At 52.6% G+C, this 25,276-nt stretch overlaps 1 protein-coding gene across 6 annotated transcripts in view; it reads left to right on the top strand.

Moving 5' to 3' along the window:
* Positions 1–25,276, top strand: part of GFRA2 (GDNF family receptor alpha 2) — a 96,168-nt gene that overhangs the window by 64,704 nt on the left and 6,188 nt on the right. For 5 of the 6 annotated variants that reach the window (XM_032635655.1, XM_032635654.1, XM_032635653.1 and 2 more), the window contains 3 exons: positions 16,295–16,404; positions 17,111–17,251; positions 19,120–19,292. In XM_032635655.1, coding sequence (XP_032491546.1) covers positions 16,295–16,404; positions 17,111–17,251; positions 19,120–19,292 — 424 coding nt within the window. Of the gene's footprint in view, positions 1–16,294; positions 16,405–17,110; positions 17,252–19,119; positions 19,293–22,583; positions 22,641–25,276 lie in introns of all 6 variants that reach the window. The other variant, XR_004350457.1, reaches the window with a different exon arrangement.

The following is a 25,276-nucleotide window of genomic DNA, read 5'->3' as shown; positions in this document are numbered from 1 at the left end:
CATGACAGTTGATTTCCCATGAGAGGCGGGTAGGAGGGACCTCAAATGGGCAGGTGCTGCTTGGAAAGGTGGGAAAATGCTAAGGGAAGGGGGCTTTCTGAGGAAGGGGAGAGGGCATAAGATGGTGGGTACCAGGGCACTTGGTTGGGAGAGGATGGGCTGGGGTCTGTTCTGGTGTGAGTGAGGGGTTCTATGGTTTCCTAGGCAGAGAGAGGAGCTGGGGAAAGATATGATTTTGAGGGCAGAGATCAAGAAAAGCAGGTGTGGGACTTCCCTGGTGGTGCAGTGGTTAAGAATCCACCTGCCAATGCAGGGGACACGGGTTCGAGCCCTGGTCCGGGAAGATCCCACATGCCGTGGAACAACTAAGCCCGTGCACCACGACTACTGAGCCTGCGCTCTAGAGCCTGCAAGCCACAACTACTGAGCCCAGGAGCCGCAACTACTGAGCCCGCGTGCCTAGAGCCCGTGCTCCACAACAAGAGAAGCCACCGCAATGAGAAGCCCGTGCACCGCAACGAAGAGTAGCCCCTGCTCGCCGCAACTAGAGAAAGCTCGCACGCAGCAACGAGGACCCAATGCAGCCAGAAATAAAAATTAAAAAAAAAAAAAAAAAAGAAAAGAAAAGCAGATGTGCTGTAGGCCTGTAAGGGGCGACCCTTCCTCGTGGCAACAAAGCCCAGTGACTCTTGAGGGGGAAGGAAAAAATGGCAGAGCGTGTTTCAGGCAGCACTGGCTCTGCCCTGGTGGCTGTGGCCGCACCTTGGGGCCTCTTTCTTACATTCTGCTGCCGCCATCGTACCCAACCCCAGAGGGCGATGTCCCTCCCACATGGGAGCAGTGGCCTGGGCCCCTCTGCCGCTCTGAGGGGACTGGCAGCCTTGGGCTTGCACCCCAGACAGGCCAGTGTTCAAGTCCCAGCTGCAGCACTTCCCAGGCATGCCACAGTCATTTCTCCAAGCCTCGGTTTCCTTCTCTGTCTGGTGGGGGATTTTGTGAGGATTAAACACGTTAATGCTTTTAGAGGTGCTTAGCGGACACACAGCAAATGCTCAAAATTGTTAGCTATTATTACTTATTATTAGTTTGGTAGGTCTCAGTAATTGCAAAGACAGGACTGAAATAGAAATAATTATAGCAAACATAAACTGCATAAAAATACAGGAAACATAAACTGCATAAAAAAAAACCAGGTTTCCATGGTGCAGATTTCAGATCCCGAGTGTCTGGGCTGGCTCAGCATCCTTGTGGCTGTCCCCGGGCTGGGCATCGGAATTCCGTGAAGGTTTCTACCTGGCCGCCTGCCTTGGAGCCTCTCGGCCTCTTGAGTGTGTCCTTGCTGGTGGCAGCAGCCTGTTTCCTGGTGGTGGGAGCGAGGCTGCAGGTCTTGTTCTTTGTCAGGAGCTGGATTGGAGTGACTCAGCTCTGAGGTCTCAGTTTTGGGAGAAACTCAGAAACCTCCTTTGGGATGAACTAACTGATATTAATCGTTGACTCCCCAACTTCTCCGAGCTGGCTGGCTCTGCCCTGAATGTGGAAGCTTGGGTGGCATCCTGTGTTCTCTCATGGCTGTTGCTGCCTCCCTCTGCTTCCTTTTAGAGCAGGAGGGGTCAAAAGTGATGGGTTTTGAGAAGGTCAGCTGTATGAGGGTGAGTGGGAGAAAGTCCTAGCCTGGAAGGCTGGTGTCCAGAGATTGTACCTGGGCTGCGGCTCCTTTGCAGTGGGCCATTGTAGCCTGGTCAACACACTGAGTGTGTCCCACAGAGACTTCCACCAGGAATGACACTCCGTGTGATGCCATTATGTGTGCTACTTGGATTTGAGCCTAGAGAGTGGGTCAGGGGCATCCTCTGCCAACTTCTGAATGTCTACTGGAACATAGTTATTTTTTATTTCATTTCTGTTCGGTTCTATGCACATGGACTTACCATTGTCTTGGGGTCCTGGATACCTTAATTAAAATGTCATTCATCATCCGTTACAGATCCTTTCCCTGCAGATCACCAGCCACCTGATCTCTAACTGCCATTCCCAGTTTGCCTCCTGGTTTGGAAGGGCTCTGCTTAAGCCCTTCCAACAGCCTGTCTATCTACCTAGTATTTGCAGACCTACTACTGCAGAGGAGTGCAGCTGGGTATTCAAGGGATGGCCTTCCTATCAGCTATACAACTGGTCTACTTTCCTCTTGCCACAATCATTTCCATATATTAAAACCCACTGTACCCCATTTCAGTGCAATGGTAGGTTCTACTCTTTCCTTTGAACACGAACATCACCACCGGCAATACCCAGACGAAATTCACGTTGCCTGTAAGGACATCCAGTACGCGTCTAGTAGGCCAAGGGGCAACGAGAAGGACCACCGCAAAATGCCAGGCCCCCGTGGAAGACCATCTATGGGGGGACACTGTCAGGCTGTCTTGCTGGGACACATTACCTTCCCGTACCAGAAGCTGGAGGACCGCTCCCTGGGGTCTGGACTCAGACATCATCAGCCTGATTGACTGATGTCTTCAGGCTCTGTGCCTCTTGGGGTGTCCTCTGGTGGCTTTCTCTGAGCAGACCCTGATGGCACGTGGCCCCTGTTGTGTCCCGGTAGGTCTGTGGTTTGCAGCTTTCTACCCACTGTGCCCATCAGCATCCATTTCTCCTGCCCTGTTTGACTCCCTGCACTGGGGCCATACCTGTCGAGTCACCCCTGCCGTCTGCCAGCTGCCGTGTGGATCCACCTTGGCTGACACACGGAGATGTTGCCTCCTACCTTGACCCCAGATGCCTATCACAGGAGCAGGATGCAGGAACTGGAGTGTGTTTTACAGGAAGTGCTGGATGTCCAGTGGTGTTATGGCCAACCCACTTTCCAGCCGACTGGGAAGAGGACAGAGTGAGCAGTTGGGGGGAACCTACCTTCACTTCAGAATTCTCCTGGGGAGCCCTGCCCCTTGTACTCATTGGAGAGAATGAGGGCTTGGTGGTGAACCCTGTCTTAGCCCATTTGAGCTGCTATAACAGAAATACCATATACTTGGGGGTATAACAACAAAAGTGGAAGGGGCAAGCTCTCTGGATCTCTTTTATAAGGGCACTAATCCTATTCACGAGGGCTCTTGCATCATGACCTAATCACCTCCCAAAGGCCCCACCTCCTAAAACCATCATATTTGGGACTGCGTTTCAATATATAAATTTTGTGGAGACCAAACGTTCAGTCTATAGCAGGCCCCTCAGGGGAATCTTTTTGCCCAGGGCTGCCCAGGTGTCCTGGAAAGGCTTCTGTTCATTGCATCCAGAACAAATGCTACTCTTGTTTCTGCCTCAAGAACCTACTCATTCATCCTTTCCCATTGCTGGGTCCACTTCCCTCTCTGTTGCACTGTTGCCATGATGGCTTTTCCTCTCTTCCTGGGTCTGCTCCTCCCTGTGTCTCGATTTCCACTTACAGGCTTTTCTTCCCTTTGTACCTTGTACTCCTGTGTTCTGTCTCCTATCTTTTTTTTTTTTTTTTTTTTTGCGGTACGTGGGCCTCTCACTGTTGTGGCCTCTCCCGTTGCGGAGCCCAGGCTCCGGACGCGCAGGCTCAGCGGCCGTGGCTCACGGGCACAGCTCTGCGGCATGTGGGATCTTCCCGGACCGGGGCACGAATCCGTGTCCCCTGCCTCGGCAGGTGGACTCCCAACTGCTGCGCCACCAGGGAAGCCCCGTCTCCTGTCTCTTGAACCTCGGCCTTAGCAGAGCCCTTTGGGGTGTGCGTGGGAGATTCAGTGGAAGCAGTGAGGAACTGCTTATTCTGAGATAAATGCATTCAAACACTTGATGAGCACTTAAGATTCTTCTCACTCCTTGCCTGGTGTTATGTCTTCACGTAGAAGTCACCATCTTTTTTCTGCCACATGGAACAGTCTTCCTTCACACTTTGTCTTCTTGGATGAAGCCAAACTCTGGTTCAAATCTCAGAAGCTCCAAGTTTCTGATGTTTCATTGATTGACAGTAGAAGTTTTCAGAGAGCTGGTGACAAATCCACTGGGACCTGGTGACCACTTGCTCTCCCTGAGTGGTTTGCCATGTCCCCTCTGATTTCCATCCAGCCCACTCCTCACGGGAGGCACTGGACCCATCGCAGGACCACAGCTCCCTGTAATCAGCGTTGGTGCAAGAACCACCCACACGGGAGGGGCATGGCTCCCAGCCCTCTGGTGTCATCCTGGAGTTGTCACCTGTTGTGGAAGTGGAGGGTAGAAGCAGGAAGGACCTGCCCAAGAATCAGGGCCTAGGGGAAGGGCCTGTGATTGGGAGGGACGAGGACTTTCTGCCTGGAGGTGTGTGTGGCCTTGCGTGTGCTGCGTCTGTCAGGGTGGCAGGGCCTTCACATGGGCGCGCCTGTGGGGACACGTGTGAGTGAGCACCCTGCTCGCAGGTGAGACAGACGGCCCGGATTCAGTTCTTTCCTCTCTGGATGCTGTGTTCTGTGTGCCTGACCTTAAGCTAACAGGTTGGAGTCCCTCAGTTTATAGATTTTATTTTTAAAGCCTTTTTCGTAAAACACTAACCTCAGCGAAGGAGAAAGAAGGGAAAGGAAAAAAGCTGAGTTCAGCAGCTGTAGTTTGCTGTATTTTTCATCTTGCATCAGCAAGTTGGGACCACAAATAATCTGGTCTTATATGCTTCAGTGACGCTGCTGCTTAAGACTCGGCTCTCCTCCTAAGGCAGTATATTCCTTGGAGCCAGCGTCACTCCCCTTCCCCAACCTGCTGGCTCCGGTGGGGGCCAGGGGCAGGGATCCAAGTGGAAGGCAGAGCACAGAGGGGAGCACCGGCCAGCAAGGGGGTGGGTCATTAATTTCTGAATGGTTTCTGGAATCAGCTAAACATTTCCTTTTAACCAGCTTCCCCAGCCTCATATCCTTTGTTAGTTGAGGAAAAATGTCATTTATAATGGATATTGCCTTGATAAATAGCTCCCAGGAAGCACAGCATTCTCATTAGTCTATATAATGAGAAATACTCCTAGTGGTGGCATAGCTGCCCAGATATTTGCCTGAATGGAAAAATATTTGTCTACGCAGTGGGCTCTAGAAGGCCTGGATGAAGGACGCCGGGGGGCCAGGCTGAGGGCCCAAGGTCCCCTGCAGCCTCTGTGGCCCCGAGGGAGTGTGTGTTCTCCCAGTCCTCTGTGAGAGCAGACCCGGACTCCCGGTCCTTCCTGCGTCCTGCTGGGCCGGGCCGCGGTATACAGGCTTCTCTCCCTCTCTGCCACACCAGCCTCCTGTCCTTGCTCTGGCCCCCTGCATTCATTCTCTTTTCATCATTCCTAGGGAGAAAAAGAATAAACATGTACAGAGTGAATTCTATCTTTCGGAGGTACTTTTGCGTATGTGATTTCACTGTTTACTTTTGCATATGTGGTTTCATTTCCACACTCTTCTGTGTAGGTGTCAGAGCCATTTAGGCACTAAGAGTTACCGTGATGTTTCCAGGGTTTACGGCTTATAAGCAGCGGGTGTTTTGATCCAAATACTCCACCCTGACACTGATTCCTTTTGCCCTTCTGCTTGTTTGAGAATGGACAGTTTACCCAGCCTTTCTCCACAGGGACCCATTGGATTTTCCTCTGTGGGTCCCCAAGGCACTTGTTCATGTTAAAAGTGGTGCTTAAGCATGTGTGTTAATTCTTGCAGGCCACTGGGGCCTCCTTTAGCAAATGGCTGGTATCAGAGATAGCAAAGATACTTTTCCAAGTTCCTAACAACCACCAGGCAGTGTCTGAGGAGGGGAGGGAGACAGACCCACCCAAGGGCATTTTGGGGGGCTGACCTATCTTAGTGCCAAAGTTATTTTGACCCTGATGCATTTTGCCCTGCTGCCACCTGGAAATGTGCTTGTAATTTCATTTTTCAAGGGGAGGTGCTTGGAGAGTTCTTAATTCTTTTCCTGCTTAGCGGAAAATCTTCTGTGCCTCCAGATAGAGTCCCCATCCATCCATCCATCCACTCATCCATCCACTCATCCATCCATCCACTTATCCATCCATCCATCTATTCATCCATCCATCCATCCATCCATCCATCCATCCACCCATCCATCTATCCACACATCCATCCATCCATCCACTCATCCATCCATCCATCCATCCATCCATCCATCCATCCACTCATCCATCCATCCACTCATCCATCCATCCATCCATCCATCCATCCATCCATCCACTCATCCATCCATCCATCCATCCATCCACTCATCCATCCATCCACTCATCCATCCATCCATCCATCCATCCATCCATCCATCCATCCACTCATCCATCCATCCACTCATCCATCCATCCATCCATCCATCCATCCATCCATCCATCCATCCACTCATCCATCCATCCATCCATCCATCCACTCATCCATCCATCCACTCATCCATCCATCCATCCATCCATCCATCCATCCATCCATTCTTTCTTCCCTCCCTCCCTTTCCCCTTCCATCCAAAAGGCTCTGTATTCAGTGTCAGGCACTACTCTGGGCACTGAGGATTCAAACATGAATAAAGTCATTTCTGTTCTGAAAGAATTGATACTTTAATGGGAGAAACAGATACAAAAAATATAAATTATGATATGATTGGTGGGGAAAACATAATAACTGGTGTTTGTGAAACACGTTCAGAGCTGGGGCAAGGCATCATTCTCAGAAAGTTTTCTGGAAGCGCCGACACCTCCTGAACTGGGTTTGGAAGGGTGAACTGGAAGAGGAGATAAGGAGCGTTTGGTTGGGGGAAGGCAGTCCTGGCAGGAGGAGCCTGTGGGGTAAGGCTCTGTGGAGCATCACGGTTGGGGATCTCGTGCCATTTGCTATTGCTACGAGGGTTTGGGCGAGAGAGAGAAGGAGGAGGGGGAGAAATGAGATGGAGAGGTCATCACGGTCCCGATTATGGGTGAGGGTCAGGGTGGCAAATGATGGGCTCTTGAAACCCAGGAAGTCCTCCTTTGGGGGCATTAGTGGGGCCATAGTCACCAGAGTCAGAATAAGTCCCTCAAAAAGCTGAGGCCAGCGTGCTGGGCACAAGTTCTCGGTGCTGTACGGGAATCTCGGTGACACTTCCCAGAAATGACTAGACCTTTTTTCTGGTTGAGGATTCTCACAGTGGGGTAACTTGCCCAAGCTGTCCCCTTTGTGATTTGCAGAACTGGGGCTCGAACCCAGGTTGTTTGAGGCCTGGGATTTTGCTTTTAGTCACTGTGCCCCTCGTGCTGGTCTGTAGTTTAGACTGGATGTTCCTCTGTATGTTACGTTTTACGAAATATGATTTGATGTCAGAGCCTATCTGAATCTCTGTAACAACATGCCGCGGAATCATAGGGTTTGGTTGGATTGTGAAGGTTGAGAAACACTCTGTGGAGGTGGGAGAGAGGGGAATTGCAAAGGTGGGGAGTGATCTGGGTCTTTGAGTGGGAGGTCTTCAGCTTCTGGAATGGGAAGAATAAAGGTTGAAAGTGCTTGAACTTAGCTCATGAGACTTCAAGTGTCAGAATCTCAGGACTAATCCCTGGGGTTAGGAAGATCACGTGAGAGACCGACCACTGGCCATGGGGATCTTACCTGCTCCCTGGCCACCACAGGATCACCTGCTACCCCTGACTTAAAGGAGGTGGACCTGGAGCTTTTTGCTCTGGAGCAGGAGGGAGGGTGGCAGTGGGGAGGGAGAGAGAGAAGAAACTAACCTCATCTCACCAGCAGGAACCATATCAGCATTTAGAGAAAGTTGAAAGAAATCTTTCAGCTGGATGGCTACCTAGCTCAAGGCTAACTACACTCTTAACACAATCCTCACTGAATAATTAAATAGAGAGCCTTCATAAGTATTGACTTAACGTGACAGCAAGTCTATAGTGACTCTGGGTTTGCTTGTGTAAACACAATCTCTTGTTCAGCTTAGCAGTTCAATGAAATAGAACAGTCCTTCAATTAAAATCAAATGATGCATACGTTTAATTCTTTTCTCCTCTTACCAGGTAATAATAGGTTTGGAACTTAGGTGAAGGGATTGGGGGGAAATTGGGGAAAAGCGCATCTGCCCATCTGCCTGTGTTTTCAGAGAACCCGTAGGGCTATATCCAATGGTGGTGTCTAGAAGAAGGATGTGGCCTTGGAAATAATTACCATCTTAAAGCAGCTTTATTAAAAGAGCACATAATAAACAGTGTATTCTATTAGCATCTTTTGAAATTTAATTCTGGATCGTGTCAGTTCACACACTCACCATGTTCCCCTGTTCGTAACCAGGGTGCATAAAGTATATTGTCTCCTGCATTTTATCCCTTAACATGATTTCATGTTTAAATTTTCACATGTTGGTATCCTCTACGTCCTTGTCATTTTCAATAGCGATGCGGCTTTCTGTGGCTTACCCATCTGAACCATTCCTCTCTAGGAAAGAATCCAAGGCCAGGTCTGTCTTCCTTCATGAATTGTACCATCATCTGTTTTCCAAGTTACTCCCAGTGAAGTGTTCCTGTGATCCTGCCTCTTTCACGTGGATTAGATAGACCCTTTGTGGGTTTGGTTTTTGGTGTGTGTCCCTTTCAGTGTGTGCCTTTTTTATTTGCTTTGAACTTGGACAAAGAAGATCAGATAAAATCAGAGAGCAAAGCTAAGCAGTAGTGAAGAATTTTTCTTTTTTTCTTTTTCCTTTTTGGCCGTGCTGTGTGGCTTGCAGGATCTTAGTTCCCTGATCAGGGATAGAACCTGGGCCCCCTGCATTGGAAGTGCGGAGTTCTAACCACTGGACCGCCAGGGAATTCCCAAGAATTTTTCTGTTTTAAGTGACAGAGACCCAACTACCTTAAGAAAAATTAAAAAGGAATCTGTTGGCTTCCAGTAAAATATAGAAAGGGCAGGAGTGTATTCCAGGACTCATGCAAATAGGTCTCCCTCTCTCTCTCCTTGTCTCTAGTTTCTGTTTCTCTGCAGGTTGGCTGCATGCGTATCCTTACTGTGACCAAGAGGCTAGATCTATGGTCCCAATTTATCTGGGCTCACATCCATAGTGTCTTATAGCCAGAAAGAAAAGAATGTTCTTCTTTGCTCCATGAGGAAAGTCTCTGGGCAGGGCTCTGCTTGGCCTGGCTTGTGTTACTTCCTTATACCTAGACTAGTCAGTGTGGCCAGGAAGAGAGCTGTGTGGTGGGCCAAGCCTGGGTCACGTGTCCACCTGTGGCTCCGGACGGTGGACTGCCACGGTTAACAGCCTGTAAGAACTACCTGGCCAGAGGAGGAAGTCCGCAACCCACCCGCTAAGGGGAGCTGCTGTTCTAGGCAGAAAGAATAAGTATCCATGTACACTTAAAGAATAAACAGGAGGGAAGGAAGCCAAGTGGATTCTTGATTTCATGAGACAGGTGGAGGTAGTCCTCGGGAACAGGCAGGAAAGGACGGGGGCTCAGGCTGTCCACAGTGAGCCCTGGAGGCGTCAGAAAACAGGCACGTGGGGGAAATCCATTTTCCCCTTTCTCAGTGTCACGTAACATTGAGCCTACTTAACCGTGCCCTGCACCACCGGAGGGGACCTCGGAAAGCCATTCCAGAGGCTCTTGGGTCTATGAAAGCCATTTCCTCTGCGTTCCCCTAAATTCTCTGAAGACCACCACGAGTAATTTGCATTTCTTGGAAACCCTTTTTCTCCTCCATAAGGTATTCAAGTGCCCTGTTCATCAGCATGCAGCAGTGCTGGTGGCAGCCGTCTGGAAGCATTGTTAGTGGGGGCGGGTCATGGCAGCAGAGCCAGAGAAAGACGCTGTCCTCACCTGCCTGGCCCTACTTTGCTGGCTGTAGGGTGTGTGACCGTGCGACCTACCTCTTGGAGCTGCCGTGTCCTCGCTGTGAAATATGTCTACTTTGCGGGACTGTTCAGAAAGTTAAATGTGATGACCACGACGGCACATGGTGTATCCTCAGTAAATATTAGCTTCCTTTACTCCTCCTCCGATTCTAAACCAGTAGAAACCCATGGGTTTCTGTGGCAGCAGCATAACAGGTATAACCTGATAAACGGGAACTTGGCCAAGAGCTTCAGACCCTAAAGCCATGTATTGGCCAGCATTGGAACGTTTTGGGCTTCGGGGGAGCAATTTACTGTAGTATTATTCTAGGCCAGACAGATTTGAGAAGAGTCTTTGTGCTTGGGAAGGTGTTTACAATCTGCACCAAGGGAGGGATTTGTTGATAACAGGTACCTGTACTTTCTTGGCTAAGACCAAAGAAAAGAAGCGAGAGGTGTGTACCCAAGTGTAACTGTGTTTGTGTGGGGATAGGAATGTGTGTGTGTGTGTGTGTGCGTGTGTGTACAAACATGCATAGTCTTGTAACTGTGAACCTTCTTGGGCTGCAGCCTGAAACACTACTTTCTTCCATGGGCTGGGCTATATCGTAGGTATATTTAAAGCTGAGACCAGGGAGTGGAGTCTAGAGGGTTCCCACAATCCCAGCTCTGAAGCCCGTGCAGATTTGCTTCATCCCCCAACTTTTGCCTGCATCAGAATCACCTGGAGGGCTGGTTAAAATGAAGATTGCTGGGTTCTGCCCCTAGATTTAAGATCTGTTATATGTGGGGTGGGATCTGGAAAATTTGCATTTCTAAGAAGTTCCCAGTTTTACACTGATGCTGTGGGTCTGCGGACCACACTTTAAGAAACACTGAGCTATAGGAATTCCACCCTCTCCCATCACCACCACCCCCGCCCCCCAGTTTTAGATGATTCTGCTTATGTGGGTTGACCTTGGCACTTCCAGCTTTGCCTCTTTTTTCCTTTCAGGAACACACCTGTCCATCAAATAGCGTTGCCAGATCTAATAAAAATACAGGCTACCCAGTTAAACTTGAATTCCAGACAAACACTGAAAAACTGTTTGGTATAAGTATATCCCAGATACTGCATGGGATGTACTTATACTAAAAAAAAATTCATTGTTTATCTGAAATTCAAATTAAATGGACATCCTGTATTTAATCTGGTGACTGTTTAATAAAACTGGGGGTCAGATGTCTCTCTCTGCCTCTCTTGCCACTTTCCTGTAATTGAATAGGCTACAGCTGCTGGTGAAACAAGCCCAAAGAGGGTTTGTGTGTTTTGGACAGACCCACCTGCTGTCCTGAGCTCATTTGGCAGTCTTTACTCCATCTTGCTGAGATGGACTTGACTCGTGTTCATTGTTGGTTCTCTTGCTGGCTCTCTGTTTTTCTCTTTGTCTGTCTGTCTGTCTCTCATGCTTTCTTTTATGCCATCACTCCTATGGGGGCTCTTCAAGGCAGAAATCTGAGAAGTGATGAGGCTGGTCTAGGAAAAGGCTGTTCCTGGAAGTGAGAACAGAGTCCAAGAGACTGGGGACCTCATGGCGTCAGCAGGGACGAGTGGCATCTGGCCCAAGATCCCCAGCTGCCTCACCGCGCATTATGAAAAGGATAACATTTGCCTTGGAGACTGTACCTACTAGGACTGGACTGATTCACTCATGGTTGGAGTTGAGAGTGTCATGGGCTTGAAGGAAATTGGCCCCACTGGTCTCGCATGCCGGTGGAGGGAGCCGGCTGCTATTGGCTTTGGTGTGACTTAAGGGACAGAGGGAACTTGAGAAATCAAAGGCCTCCTGGAGGCTTGGACACGGCGTCCTCCTAAACGGCCCCATTTGTCACTCTGGCTTGCCAAGGCTGCCTGGATGCTGAGGACAGAGAAATGGCGCAACAGAAGGCCTGGCCGCTTCCCTTCCCTCCACCCTTCCCCTTAGCTCCTCTCCCTCCACTCCCTGTGCTCTGAAGAGAGCCACAGGGCTGCTGTAAAGGAAGTAGGCTGTAGCCTCCCAGGAGCGAGGTGGCCTTTCCCCATTGGTCACCCAAGGTCTGGCAAAGGGGCCTGTGCTGCTCCTCCTGTGTCCTCAGCGTGGCATGGAGAGTGACGTGGGGCAGGGAGGCCGTTGTTCACCTCGGTCCAGCAGGTTGACTCTGGAGCCTGGCGGGTAGAGAGGGGGAGCTGTCCCTCCCCAATAGGCTCACATTGCCTTGTGTGGGGTCCAGACCCGCCTTGGAGGGGTGAACAGGTATTTTTCTTCTACATCAGACACAGGAAAAACTACTCCCCGTTTGTCTGTGGCAGGCATGGTGCTGCGGATGAGACAGCTGGGTAGAGAAGAAAGATAAGGACAGTGTCTCCTCTCTGTGCCCCAGCTCTCCCACGTATCCCGTGAGGGAGGTAGGCAGGCACAGCCCACCCCATTTGATAACTGGGGACACTGAGCACAGAGACACACCCGGCCTGCCCAAGGTCACACAGCAGGCGAGTGGTAGACTGGATGTGGTTGTGTGACAGCTGCTCCCTTCTCTCCCAGCAGCTGGATCTGCCCTCCCCTCCTCACTGAGGGGTCTCACTGGCCCACTGCACCTGGTGTTGGAACTCTTTCACTTTCCGTGTCCTGGCTTACTTCCTTTACCCACCCCTTCTCTCTGGATGACCTTGTCTGTCTCTGAGGGCATCATACTCCCATTTTCACACGTTCCCTCCGTCTCCAGCCTGGGACCCAGTGATATTTTAAGAAGCCTCATGGATGGTGAGGACAGCAAGATCCTTGAGGTTCTTAATGTCAGTGATTGGAGAACCAGACTTGCAGAAGGGAGGTGAGCTTCCGGGAGGATGGAGCTGGGCTCTCAGGTCTGCTGCAGCAGGTGGCCTGCTCCTCCGGGATGGTGAGCTGGCAGTGACCTCTGTGGAGCCCTGACCCCGTCAGCTGGAATTACCTTCCTGACATTGCACTGACATGTGTGCCATTCCCATCCTTAGTCTGTCAGTCACATGGCAGGGCCTCAATACGTATTTGGAGAAAAGATGAATGGATATCTACCACTTGCCCAAAGGGGTTTGGAGGATATGGGTGAAGAAATCAGTAGAGTCTGCCACTTTGGGAACGTGTGTTCCAGTTGGAGAGAGCAAACAGGGCAATATCAGTAAGTCTGCATGCAATTAAGTATGAAATTGACTGGTCCAGACCATATGTGTAGCTGGAATACAGAGGTGGACAAAGTCCATGTGGCTGGAGGGGCAGAAAGGGCTTCACGGGCTGGACTGACAGTGAGCATTGGGGAGGTAGTAGGAGGGGCTTGGGCTCTCTGTGTGATCAAATGACATTAGAATGGACTCCTGTATTTTGGCTGAGAGATCCTATTAAAATGTCTCTTTGGTGGGGAGGAGATGGTACCCAGCAGCTCTGCTTGTAATCTTGCAGCCCCATACCCTGCAGGAGCTCGGATGTGGCTTCACGCTGACCCCTGTGGTCCTCCTCACTGCAGGGCCTGACCACAGCCCCTTGGCTCCTTCTGGAGGCAGACATTTGGCCAAAACAAACAGTGAAATCTTTGAAGGTGCTGTATTCATTTCCCTAGCTGCTGTAACAGAGTGCCACAACTGGGTGACACTGATTTTTTCACAATTCTGGAGGCCAGAAGTCCAAAATCAAGGTGTTGGCAGGTCTGTGCTCCCTGTGAAGCCTTGAAGGGAGAACCTGTTCCATGCCTTCCTCTTAGCTTCTGGTGTTGCCGGCAATCTCTGGCGTTCCTGGACTTGTAGGCGCCTCACTCCAAATACTTCCTTGATCTTCACATGCATTCTCACTCTGTGTCTGTGTCTCTTCTCTTCTTCTTATAAGGACACCAGACACTGGGTTGGGGGCCCACCCTAATCCACCGTGACCTCATCTTGGTTACATCTGCAAAGAGCTTATTTCTGAGTAAGGTCACGTTCACGGGTACCAAGGATGAGGACCTAGCTCTTTGGGTGACACAATTCAACCCACGATAGCTGCTGAGAGATTTTGGTCTGTTGGCCTCCCAGTCTCCTTTACCTATTAAGTCTGTGTCCCCTCCTGGCTCCCTGACAGGTCTCTGGAGGTCCGGGATGTGGGCAGAGACCATCTCTCATTGACCTTCATTCATTTGCTAGTTCATGGAGCAGGACAGACTCCGGTCTGGCCATTCAAGACCAAATGTCATTCTTGCTTTTTTTTTTTTTTTTTTGTGGTACATGGGCCTCTCACTGCTGTGGCCTCTCCCATTGCGGAGCACAGCCTCAGGACGCGCAGGCTCAGCGTCCATGGCTCACGGGCACAGCCGCTCCGCGGCATGTGGGATCTTCCCAGACCGGGGCACCAACCCACGTCTCCTGCATTGGCAGGCGGACTCTCAACCACTGCGCCACCAGCGAAGCCCCCAAGTGTCATTCTGCAGGGGCTGGGGGCTTGGTTGGAAATGCTGCTTTTCCCTGTTTTGGGGACTGTGTGGTGAGGCAATAGAGGGTATGATTTACGGGCAGGAAGGAGGGCGGAGACACTGCAGCTTTCCTTCTCTTTTCCTATGGAGGACAAGATACTTTTATAGAGGAGCAGGATGTGGGTGGAGGACCTGCCGGAAGGGGTGGCCTTTATTGTTGGGGTTCTGGGCTGGAGTCTTGGTTCTGCTGCTCGGAAGCTCTGGGGTCTTGGGGAAGTTATTCAGCTTCTCTAAGGCTCAACTTCCTCCTCTGTGAAGGAGGATGGTGATAACAACTGCTTGGCAGATCTTGGCAAAGTTTCTGTGAGGATTACTTGGTAAAAGGTGGATGTGAAAGGACCTCTTCTTAAGTCACGTTTTTATCGTGGTCAATTACACACAACATAAAATTGACCGTTTCCACCATATTTAAACGTACAGAAAGTCCTTTTTATTCATTGGATAAATAAGGCACATGGGTCCCCAAGAAGCAAGGACTCATCTGAGGTCTCGCAGCAAGATGGGGCGGAGCTGAAGTGAGACCTCGCCCCCAGCTCTCAGCTGGGAGCTCACCTTCCATCTCCAGCACCTAGCTGCCTCTGCGGGCTGCAAGGATCCAGGGACACCCAAGGTCTCTTTGGGGTCAAATCACTCTGGAGAGCTTCCTCGTTCTCCTAAACCCCCTCTTCCGGGACTGTGGGGCCTCCAGGGAAACCAGGTAGGACCCAAGGAGACGCCTCTGTGTTGAGAGCGTTCCTCTTAGGCTATCCTGGTCTCTCTCAACTTCTTGTCTTTTTCTCTATCTGCTCCTTCCTGATATGGACAGAGTTCCAGTGGAGAAGCAGGGGAGCTGAATTCGGGGTGACCTTTGGGATGGCTTTGTGAGGTACCTCACGGTATGGACAGAGCTTGGGCAGGGAGGCAGATGGCCTGGGTTCTGGTCCTTCCTGTGGCTACTGTAGTAGTTCTTACCGAGCCCGTATTGTAGAGGTCCTACTATGTGCCCATCACTGGGAAAACACCAGTGAACAAGACCTTGGTACTTGCTGCATGCAGCTGCTGTAAGACACTTGGGATATGATGGCGAGGACCTTGTGGCAAAGGGCACTCGCCTATAGGAAGCCCCAGTGGGTGGGGAGGTGGGCGGTGGCCTGGGCTGATTGATGGTAACAGCCTGGGGCCAGGGTGCTAAGGCAGGAAGAAGGAGCGGTAATTGCTCTGCAGGTTGGACTTGGGTGCCCTGGGCTCCCTGTGACCGCTGCATCCATGTACTGGGGGCTGGAGACAGACCGGGTCAGACAGCAGATGCCTTCAGGCAGCTCATGGTCGAGTGGGGAGCACAGAGCTGTGTGCAGGTCGTTCCAAAGCTGCTTTATCTGCACTGACAGAGAGGAACGGGTGATGACAGATTACATCACCAGGGGAAGAAAAGGCTGATTCTGCCTTGCAGGATTGGGGAAGCTGGTGGAGGGACGGCAGGGGAGGCTTTGCTCTGATTTGATGCAGAAGAGATGGGTCAGGAATGCCCAGGGGATGTCTCGTCCTAGGCGGACTCTTTCTTTAACCTCCCTGGGGGCTGTCCCCTTTGACCCCCAGACGGATTCTATGAAGTGGCTGGGCGGGGATTATTGTACTCATTCTGTGAGTGGCAGTGGTGCTGTGTTGGAGGACTTGGGAAAGGTCACCAGGAGTGGGTTGAGCAGGAAGCAGGACCTGGCCTTCCTGCCTGGGTCCCAGGCATTCTCAGTAAACCCACCCTGGTTCCCTCTGTGTTCCTCCGACGGAGAGACCCATTCAGAGCAGGCCTTGCCTAACCTGGGTGCCTGGGTCTCCAGGAAGTCCTGTCCTCAAGGAGCTCCTAGCCTAAAGCCCTCCAAGCTTCTTTCTCTCTCTCTTCCTCCTCTCTGTCTTCCTGGCTTCTTCCCGCCCTGGGAGGCTGTGGAGGAGCCGCTCTGCCGCCGGGGAAGCGGGAGGGCCGCCAGACTAACTTGCTGTCCGATGGGTCTTCTCTTGATCCCAGGTCCCGGCTGGCGGACTTCCACGCCAACTGTCGTGCCTCCTACCGGACGCTCACCAGCTGCCCCACCGACAATTACCAGGCGTGTCTGGGCTCCTACGCGGGCATGATCGGTAAGCTGCCCCCACCCGGGATCTCGGTGGCTCCCGGCTGCCCCAGGCTCAGTTAGGGACCGAGGCCCAGCTCAGGGCTGGCGGGTGGACAGCCTGAGCTGGCCCCTTTCTGCTGTGATGGGAGCCAGAGCTTTATCATGGGGGAGGAGGCCCCTGGAGCCTTAGGAGCTTCCAAAATAAGAAGAAAGGGTAACATTCATTGTGCCACATTCCAGACGCTGTGCTAAGCAGTTTACATGGACTGTCTTATTTAAGTCTCACGGCAGCCCTTACTAGGCAGGGGGTGGGGCTCCATTTTACAGATGGGAAAACTGAGGCTTGGGGAAGCTAAGTAACATGTGCAGGTTCACCCTGCTGGTCAACGTTGGCACTGGGATCCAAACCCAAGAGAGAGCCTTAGCCTCCCTGACTGGAGGACACATGCTCTGCTTGTTGGCGAAAGAGAAAGCAAGGGGCCGTGCTCTTGGGTGCGGGGGTGGGGGTGCTCCTGGGTATCCCCTCTGCCGCCCTGGTCTGTCCTTTATGCCATGACCCCTGCTGACCCCCGTGGTTTGGAATGTGAGCTGGGATATATGCGTGTTGAGGGGCAGGTGGATGGGAGGGAGGGGGGTGTCCGAAGCCTCTTCTCTGATGGGCCTGGGGTCTGGGGGCCCAAGGGGAAGGCTTACTGTTCCTGTCTCCTTTGCCTCCCTTTCTCCCTGCCTAGGGTTTGATATAACACCTAACTACGTGGACTCCAGCCCCACTGGCATCGTGGTGTCCCCCTGGTGCAGTTGTCGTGGGAGCGGAAACATGGAGGAGGAGTGTGAGAAGTTCCTGAGGGACTTCACCGAGAACCCGTGCCTCCGTGAGTCCTGCCACGTCCTCCGCAGCCAGCAGCCACCCCCCACCCCTCCTATCTCAGGGGGCACTGGAGCTCTGCCTGGCCATTCCCTCCTTCCCCTTGCAGTGGCCAGTGACGCCTGCAGGGCTTCTCCAAGCAGGGGGGTTGCCTGCGGAGACCATAGGTTTTGTGCTCTCGGAGATTCACCCCGGAGCTGTCCGGAGGCCACTGGAGGCCTTCCACCTATGTCGAGTTAAGGCCGAAGGTTTCTGGTCTGTGATCCTGACAGTCTCAGCCAGGTTCCTTCAGACACAGCCCTGGGGTGAGGTATTAGCATCTGTCACTTTTCCCTTTAAGGATCGATTTCCCCTTGGAATTGGAGTGTCATCAAACTCCTAACCCGAAGGCTAGAGAGAAGGAAAGGTCAGCCACAAGCTCTGCCTGCCTGGTCTTTCTAGTCTGACCCCCTCGGTATCCACACCCACCTGGAGACCTCCTCCCGCTTTCCTGCCCTCTTTTCTTCCTTCCGTCCATCTGTCCATCCTGCCTTTCTGACAGCACGGGGGGCTTAGAGGTGGAAGTCACAGTGCTTGTCATTGAGCAGCTCACCCTCTGAAGGAGGTGCACCGTCACAGCCATCACAGTACGGTGGGGGAGGAACCGTGTTAGGGTGGAGGTCTGCAGAGGGGTCTGCAGAAGCCCAGGGTGGGGCTGCCCAAGTCAGCCTGGAGGAGGGGCGCCCTGAAGGCATCTCAGACCCACTTGGGGATCACTGGCCACCGGTCAGCTGAAGGGGCAGGGAGGACCTGCTCGTCCGCTCTGGGCAGAGGTGGGTTTCAGGAACTGCAGACCACTTAGCCTTGCCGCACTGCATAAGGATGCCCAGGGTCACCTGGACAGGTGGAGAGAGTCCTCCCGGTGAGGGCCCTTGCAGATCTGAAGGCGTTTGGATCTTAGGGTCCTGCAGGTGGCGGAGGTGGTGTGAAGCTCGCTGAAGGGGTGTTGACAGGTGGTGCCATGGTCAGATCTGAGTTCGGAAGGCTCACTCCCTGGTTCTGGTGTGGAGGGGGTGGGGGTAGGGATGTGGTTCGCACAGGTGACCCAACACAGAGTCCGCTAGAGGTTGTTGTAGGTGCTCTCGGGAAAGGACAGCACCCACTGATCCAGAGCAGCGGCGGGGGGTGGAGTGGGGAGGTGGCCTTGGTTGATGGCAAGCAGGTGGTTAGGGAAGTGTCCTGAGTAACCCAGGTTTCTGACGTGGGAGACTTGGGTGGAGAAAGATGTCACCGTCAGGACTGGAAACGCAGCGGGAGGCAATGTTGCAGTGGAGGGAGTGGTGCTTAGTTCCGGTGGTGACATGATGAACTTGAAGTGCACCTGGGACTTGGAGCTTCATGTAGGCTCTTGGCTTGGGGACGCAGTTTTGTCCAAGAGGTCCCATTAGTTGGTCCTGAGTGGATTAGTGTAACTGACTGAGTGGGGGGTGGATGAGGCCACCTGGGGAGGGGACTACGTCGGGGGTCCACGTGAGCGTGGTGGTCTGCAATACTGAATGCCACAGAGAAGGTGGGCTTGCGCCCTGGGCACAGCCTGCCCCTCGCTTCCCGGCTCCCCACACCCCACTTCTCCTCCTGTTTTCCTCTTCATTCCACATCCGGTACATTTCCTTTATTCCGGTTTCTCTTTTTCAACTTCCCTCCTGCTCTTTTATTCTCTCAATATGAGACCTTGGTAGCTATCTGAAAGGGAGCTTCAGCCAAGTTAGTTTGGACGAGTTCCACCCCACCTCCAGCTCTGGGCTATCACAGGGAAGGTCAAGTTTGGGATGGCAAGGTGCAGAGTGATGGAGGGGCCCCTGATTTCTCTGTGTCTCCTGCTCTCTTTCCCCACAGGGAACGCCATCCAGGCCTTTGGCAATGGCACAGATGTGAACCTGTCCCCTAAAAACCCCTCATTCCAGGCCACGCAGGCCCCTCGGGTAGAGAAAACGCCTTCTTTGCCAGATGACCTCAGTGATAGCACCAGCCTGGGGACCAGCGTCATCACTACCTGCACATCTGTCCAGGTGAGGGGATGCAGCTCTGCCGCTGGGGAAACGGAGCCGGGGCAGTCTGAGGGCTTAGAGAAGCACCTGATGCCAGAGGCGAGGTGGGAAATTACAGCCTGGGGACCAGGGACGGGGCGCGCAAGTTCCTCCCTTTGGATCAGGACCCAAGAGGCAGGAAGAGCTGATGGGGGCTAGTTTTCCATGATTAATTCACTAACTATCACCTTGCAAGTATCAGACACCTGTTCTGTCACAGGATTGCACTAGATACCACGGGGGTGCCGGAGAAATGGAATGGTTACCATTTACTAACCATCTACTAATTACTGGGTACTGTGCTAGTAGACTCTACCTGTTTACTGGGTACTAATTACTGGGTACTGCGCTAGTAGACTCTACCTATTTCATTGATTCTCACACCATGACCTGTTGGGATTCTTGTTGTACACGCAGGAAACTAGCCCAGGGGTGTTAGGCGACACACCCAAGGTCACACAGCTGGTTAGTGGTGGAATAAGATTTCAAACCTACATCTGATTCCAAAACCTGTGATTTTCATTTGTTTGTCCATGCATCCATCCATGCATCCATCCATCCATCCATCCAATGTGTGTCATGCATGCATTGTGTTCGACGTCTTATGTGAGATGCTAGGGAGACACTGGTGAATGAGGCTGATGCAGTCCTGTGTCTTGTGGTCCTTGTGGTCTTGTCGAGGGTCAGACAGTTCAGCAAGCACCAGACGTGGGCTGCGGTCAGTGCCACAAGAGGAGACCACGTGGGTGGCATTGTGGAGACACATCACAGCGTTCCCCACTCAGCCTTTCTCTCTGCTGAGCTATCCTCATGCTGTCACACCATTTGCTACAGTAGATCCTTTGCTTAAGATGTTGGTTCTAATCAGAACGTGCCCCCCCCCACACTCATACACACTCTCTCTCACACACACTCATATATACTCATAAACACACTAAGAAGACCTTGTGCAGAATATCAGGGAAAACAGAGGAGGGGGGAAACAGTGAGGGTGAGGTGGTGGGGATAAGGGGATGTTTCAGGCAGGAATTGGGGCTGGAATTGCTAAGGAGGGGTGGGGTCTGGAGTCCAGCCAGTGAGAGCACAACGTGAGCATAGGTTTGGGGACTGGGGGAACAGGCCTGGCTGCATGTGGCAATGAAGATGCCAGTCTGAGTGGGGCGGGCTCGTGGGTGAGCACTCACTATGAAGTTTCAGTCTTGCAAGATGAGTAAGTCCTGGAGACCTGGTTACAGTGATGTGACTGTAGTTGACAGTGTTGTACTGTGTACTTGAAATTTGTATAGCCCTTAAGTGTTCTCAGTGCAAAAAAAAAAAAAAAAAAGCAAAAAAAGAAGATGGTAGAAGTGTGAAGTGATGGATGTGTTGATTGACTCGTGGTGAGTATTTTACAATATTTATGTATATTGGATTGTGCATCTTAAAAATATACTTTTTTTTTTTTTTTCTGGCCGTGCCGCTCGGCTTGAGGGATCTTAATTCCCCAACCAGGGATCGAACCGGGCAACTGCAGTGGAAGCGCAGAGTCCTAACCACGGGACCACCAGAGAATTCGCAAATAGATACAATTTTTGATGGTCAATATAACCTCAGTACAGCCAGAGATGAAGAGCAGTGGGCTTTCAGAGTGCTGGCATGAGACCTGAGCAGGGATGGGGCCTGGCAGAGGTGTCCAGGTCGCCCCGGGCACACCTTGCTGGTGCCCGTCCTGGTTGGGAAGCCCACTCCCCCTTCCCTTCCCGGTGGGCTGTAACAGCTGACCTCCAAGTGCCTTCAGGTCAGGCCCAGCGTGGGCTCCTCCATGCCCCGCTCCCCTCCATTAGGCCGCCCCTCCTGATTTGGGCTGAGGTGCCCATGTCACCCCTGGGTGGCTTCTAATTACACTCAACACGCTTCAGCGGCTGCTGGCGGGGCTCGGGGGCCACTCCACAGACGGTTGCCAGTTCAATTTCATGCTAGAGTGGTGGGCAGCTCGGCCGGTCAGGGCTGTGCCACCTGTCAGGTGACCAGGCTCTGGCGTGGTCTCTCTGGGCACTGCCAACCTTCCTCCCCAGCCCCTTGGGACTGGCTCACTGGGGAGATGCCCACTCATCAGGGGCTGTGGACCCTTCCTAATACTCCCACAGAGTCACTGTGGACGTGGAGAAGTTCAAAGCCCTGGTCTCATGCCCACCGCAGCCCCCTTAGTGCCTGATGACTCTGACTCCCTTTTGCCCCCTCGCTGTTTCCCTCCAGTGGTTTTCTAAACCATCGCCTGGTTTCTTTCAGCCCCAGCCTGGTTTTCTGCAGACTCACCATCTGGGGGCTTGTCTTACACTTGGTTTGATTCCAGTGGGGTTAACACACGATCTGTATGAGAGATGACGTATGTGAGGAACCTTACACACATGATAGGTGTTTTGAATCCTGGAGGGCTGTCTGGCAGGGGGCTCCCCCAGGCCTGGCCCCAGGGTCCGTCCACTCAGATGTGTTGACTAAGTCACTCTGGGTGGGACAGCAGGGGCGGACCTCCCAGGAGGAATGGAAGAGAAGCAGACCCTCAGAGGGACCCACCCACCATCACCCTCATACTCCCGTTCTTTCTCACAGAAACTGAAAGGAAAGGGCCTCTGATTCTGTTTTAATTACGGTCTTTTATTTTTTTTATTCTTTCATTTAAAAATATTTCTTTATTTTAATTTTATTTTTGGCAGCATTGGGTCTTTGTTGCTGTGCGCGGGCTTTCTCTAGTTGTGGCGTGCGGGGGCTACTCTTGCTTCTCATTGCGGTGGCTTCTCTTGTTGCAGAGCACGCGTGGGCTTCAGTAGTGTGGCGCACAGGCTTAGTTGCTCTGTGGCATGTGGGATCTTCCCGGACCGGGGCACGAACCCGTGTCCCCTGCATCGGCAGGCGGACTTTCAACCACTGCGCCACCAGGAAAGCCCTAATTGCGGTCTTTTAAATGAGCACCTACTACTCTGTGCCAGGTGCTGGGCGTGCAGAGGGAATAAGCCTGCGTCCCTGCCCTCAGCTTGGCTGGAGGCTGGTGTGGGTGGTCTGTCCCTCCCCAGCCCGTGCCCCCTCCCTCAGCTCTGCTAGCTTGGAAGGGCTCTGTGGTGGCCCTTGTGGGGCCCTTGGGAATGACAGCAACCCATGGCCACAGAAGGGAGTCTCCGAGTGAGGGCAGAGACAGGGAGCTGAGCGAGGGAGGGAGGGAGAGGAAGGCCGCACACCCCAGACACCCCTGGAGAGAGCGGCAAGATCACTTACCTCTATCCTCCTTCTTATCCACAGGTGGACCCTGGGGGAAGCCTTAGGAACCTCCTTCACTGACCCAGAGATGGTAGCCAGGTGGGGACCTCACATGAGTGATTGGATGTTAGCATCAGTGGGCTCTCTGAGAGCTCCTTCCCAAATCCCAAAGGATGGAAGGCCAGTGTGGACAGTGGCTTGTACACAGCACCCCCGGCCCCCGGCTCCTGGACAGTTTTCTTTTGGCTGTGCTGTGCTGACTCTTCCTCCAAATCCGCTCCCCCAAAGGACTTTCCCACAGTGGGACAGGGTCTGGAATTGGAGGGACTCTTGTCTCCACCGAGGGGCTGCTGAGCAGAAATGTGGGTGTCTTAGGTACCAGAGAGGAGCCTGGAGCTGGGCAGACCCCGAGTTGGCCCTGTGTCTGTGGTCCTTGACGCTCTCTAGAGTCTGGCTCTCATATGCTTCCGTTCCTGGCTGTGGTTCCCTCTCCGGGTGGCCCTGCCAGTCTGGGGCTCTCTGGAACTTGGAGAAAGTGTGGCCGAATCTGCAGAACAGTATCTCCCTCTGTCCCTGCTACACACACACACACACACACACACACCCCTTGTGTGAATTCCCTCCCTCCTGCCCAGTGGTCCCTAAAGCGAGGAATCTACAGGAAGCCATCAGTCTTGCACCCTCATCCAAGGTCCTTTGTTTCTGAAGCCCATCAGGTACCCCTGGTGTAGGCCCGATGGCCAGGCTAAGCAATATGCTGGCCCTTGTGCTCGTCAGTTCCTCTGAGCGACTCCTTCCCTTCTCTTCCAGCTCTCTGCCTTTGAATCCTACTTGGATGTCACCTCTTGGGTGGTCTCCTGACTCTGCTCTGGCAGAACTGCCTTCTCTTTGCTTAGGGCTCCCACTTTGCCTCCCTTCAGCCCCCATCACCACGTGTTCTGCTCCCCGCACCAGACAAGCATCCCTGGAGGGCAGGGGCCGCATCACCCCCTTGGTAGCCCTTATAACCGTGTGCTTAGTGCCTGGCATCAAGTGGGCGCTCCACACAGGTCAAGAGAAAGAGCCCAGAGTTCCCGATCATGGGATTGATGGGAACTTCCTGCTCTGTGTTCTAGAAAACGGTCTGTTTTGTTGCTCGCAGGCAACTCTATTCAGCTTCCCTCTCTCTCATTGATGCCCTCTGTGTGCCGTGAGGTATGAAGGTAAAGAAGTAGGTAACGAAGGTGAAGATGCAGGAGGATTGGATAGAAAGCTCTTTTGTCATAAGATGGGACCTGGACCGGGGCAGTGCAGTGTGGGCAGGGCAGACTGGCAGTGGGTTCCCACTTTCCCTGGACTTGGTTTGTTTCCAGTGTCCTTGGTGTTCCCGGCAGGTGGCTCTGGGCCAGTTTGCTGGACCCTGTCATATCACCTTCTGCAGGGCTGCGGGGCCCTAGTAACGCAATCTCCTTTGCTTTCCTTGTCTCCACCGGCCAGTTTCTGCTCTCACCCTTGCTAGTGCCCATCACATCTGGGGGAATTAAAAATGAGTTTGGAGGGCTTGCCACGAGCCCTCCTCACCACATGCCGGCCACAGGCTCAGCAGCCGGCAGCCACGTCCGTCTCCTCAGCCCCCTGCCTGTTCCCTGGACGGGTCTCTTACTCAGCACGCAGGCCGGTAGCTGTCAGAGCACGGGACCCAGAGGCTGGTCAGTGTATCTGTATGCCTATTAGGCATATATTTCTGATTTACAAATTCGGCTCGTTTCAAAGCTTTGAGAGGCTGATGCATTCCTTCTTTTCTTCCCTCTCTCTGGCTCTCCCTTGTACTCATTCATTTATTCATCCGTCAATGCATTCCCTCATTTATTCAACGTAAATTCCTACCGCACGTCACCTTGTTCCAGGCACTGAGGCTGACCAGCATATGAGGCCGGTACCTTGGTCCTCATACCAGCAGGAGGGACAGGGTGCACGCGGCAGGAGGTGATGGGTGCGCCAGGGGGCTGGATAAGGCGTTATGGACGCAGAGCGGGGAGGTGGCTTTGGGTTGGCAGTGGAAGCACAGGACTCATGGACCAGGTGTACCCTGCTGCTGGGCCTGGAGGAACAGAGAGAATTGAGGACACGGAGATGCAGAGATGTGGAACTGGGAGGGGTGGGCGAGGAGGGAGCAGAGACGGGAGTCAGGACAGCACAGGGCAGCTGAGGAGGGGGGCGGGTCCTGCTGGCTGAATCTGGCCTGCTGACTGTTTGAATAAATTAAGTTTTATTGGAACACGGGCCACACCTGAATAAATTAAGTTTTATTGGAACACGGGCCACACCCTATTGTTATGTATTGTCCACGTGCTGCAGGCAGAGTTAAGTTGGGACTGACGCGATGGCCGGCAGAGCCTAAAATTGTTACTCTCTGGCCCTTTGCAGAAAATGTTTGCCTCCCCCTGACCTAGAGGAACACAGGCCATGTGTTTGGGAGAACGCAGGGTTCTGATATGGGAAGGAGCGGGTGGGGAGTCAAACCTAATTTTCAGGTTGAACTGGTGAGTGTGGAGAGGCCGCTGAAGGCTTCTGAACAGGGATGTCTGATGACAAGTGTGATTTGGGAAATTAATCTGACAGCAGGTGGAGACTTGTCGAGGGAGAGTGACTGGGGGACCTGTTAGGAGATTTTTGCAATAGTCAGTGATAGTCGATGGTCATCAGAAGTAAGAAAAGAGGGGTTGTACGAGTGGATGGTGGGGAGTGGAGGAGGG

This window comes from Phocoena sinus, chromosome 6 (genome assembly GCF_008692025.1).
Source record: "Phocoena sinus isolate mPhoSin1 chromosome 6, mPhoSin1.pri, whole genome shotgun sequence".
NCBI classification, from domain to species: Eukaryota; Metazoa; Chordata; class Mammalia; order Artiodactyla; family Phocoenidae; genus Phocoena; species Phocoena sinus.
Note: the sequence above shows the minus strand (reverse complement) of the source record. Positions and strands in the feature narration are given on the sequence as shown.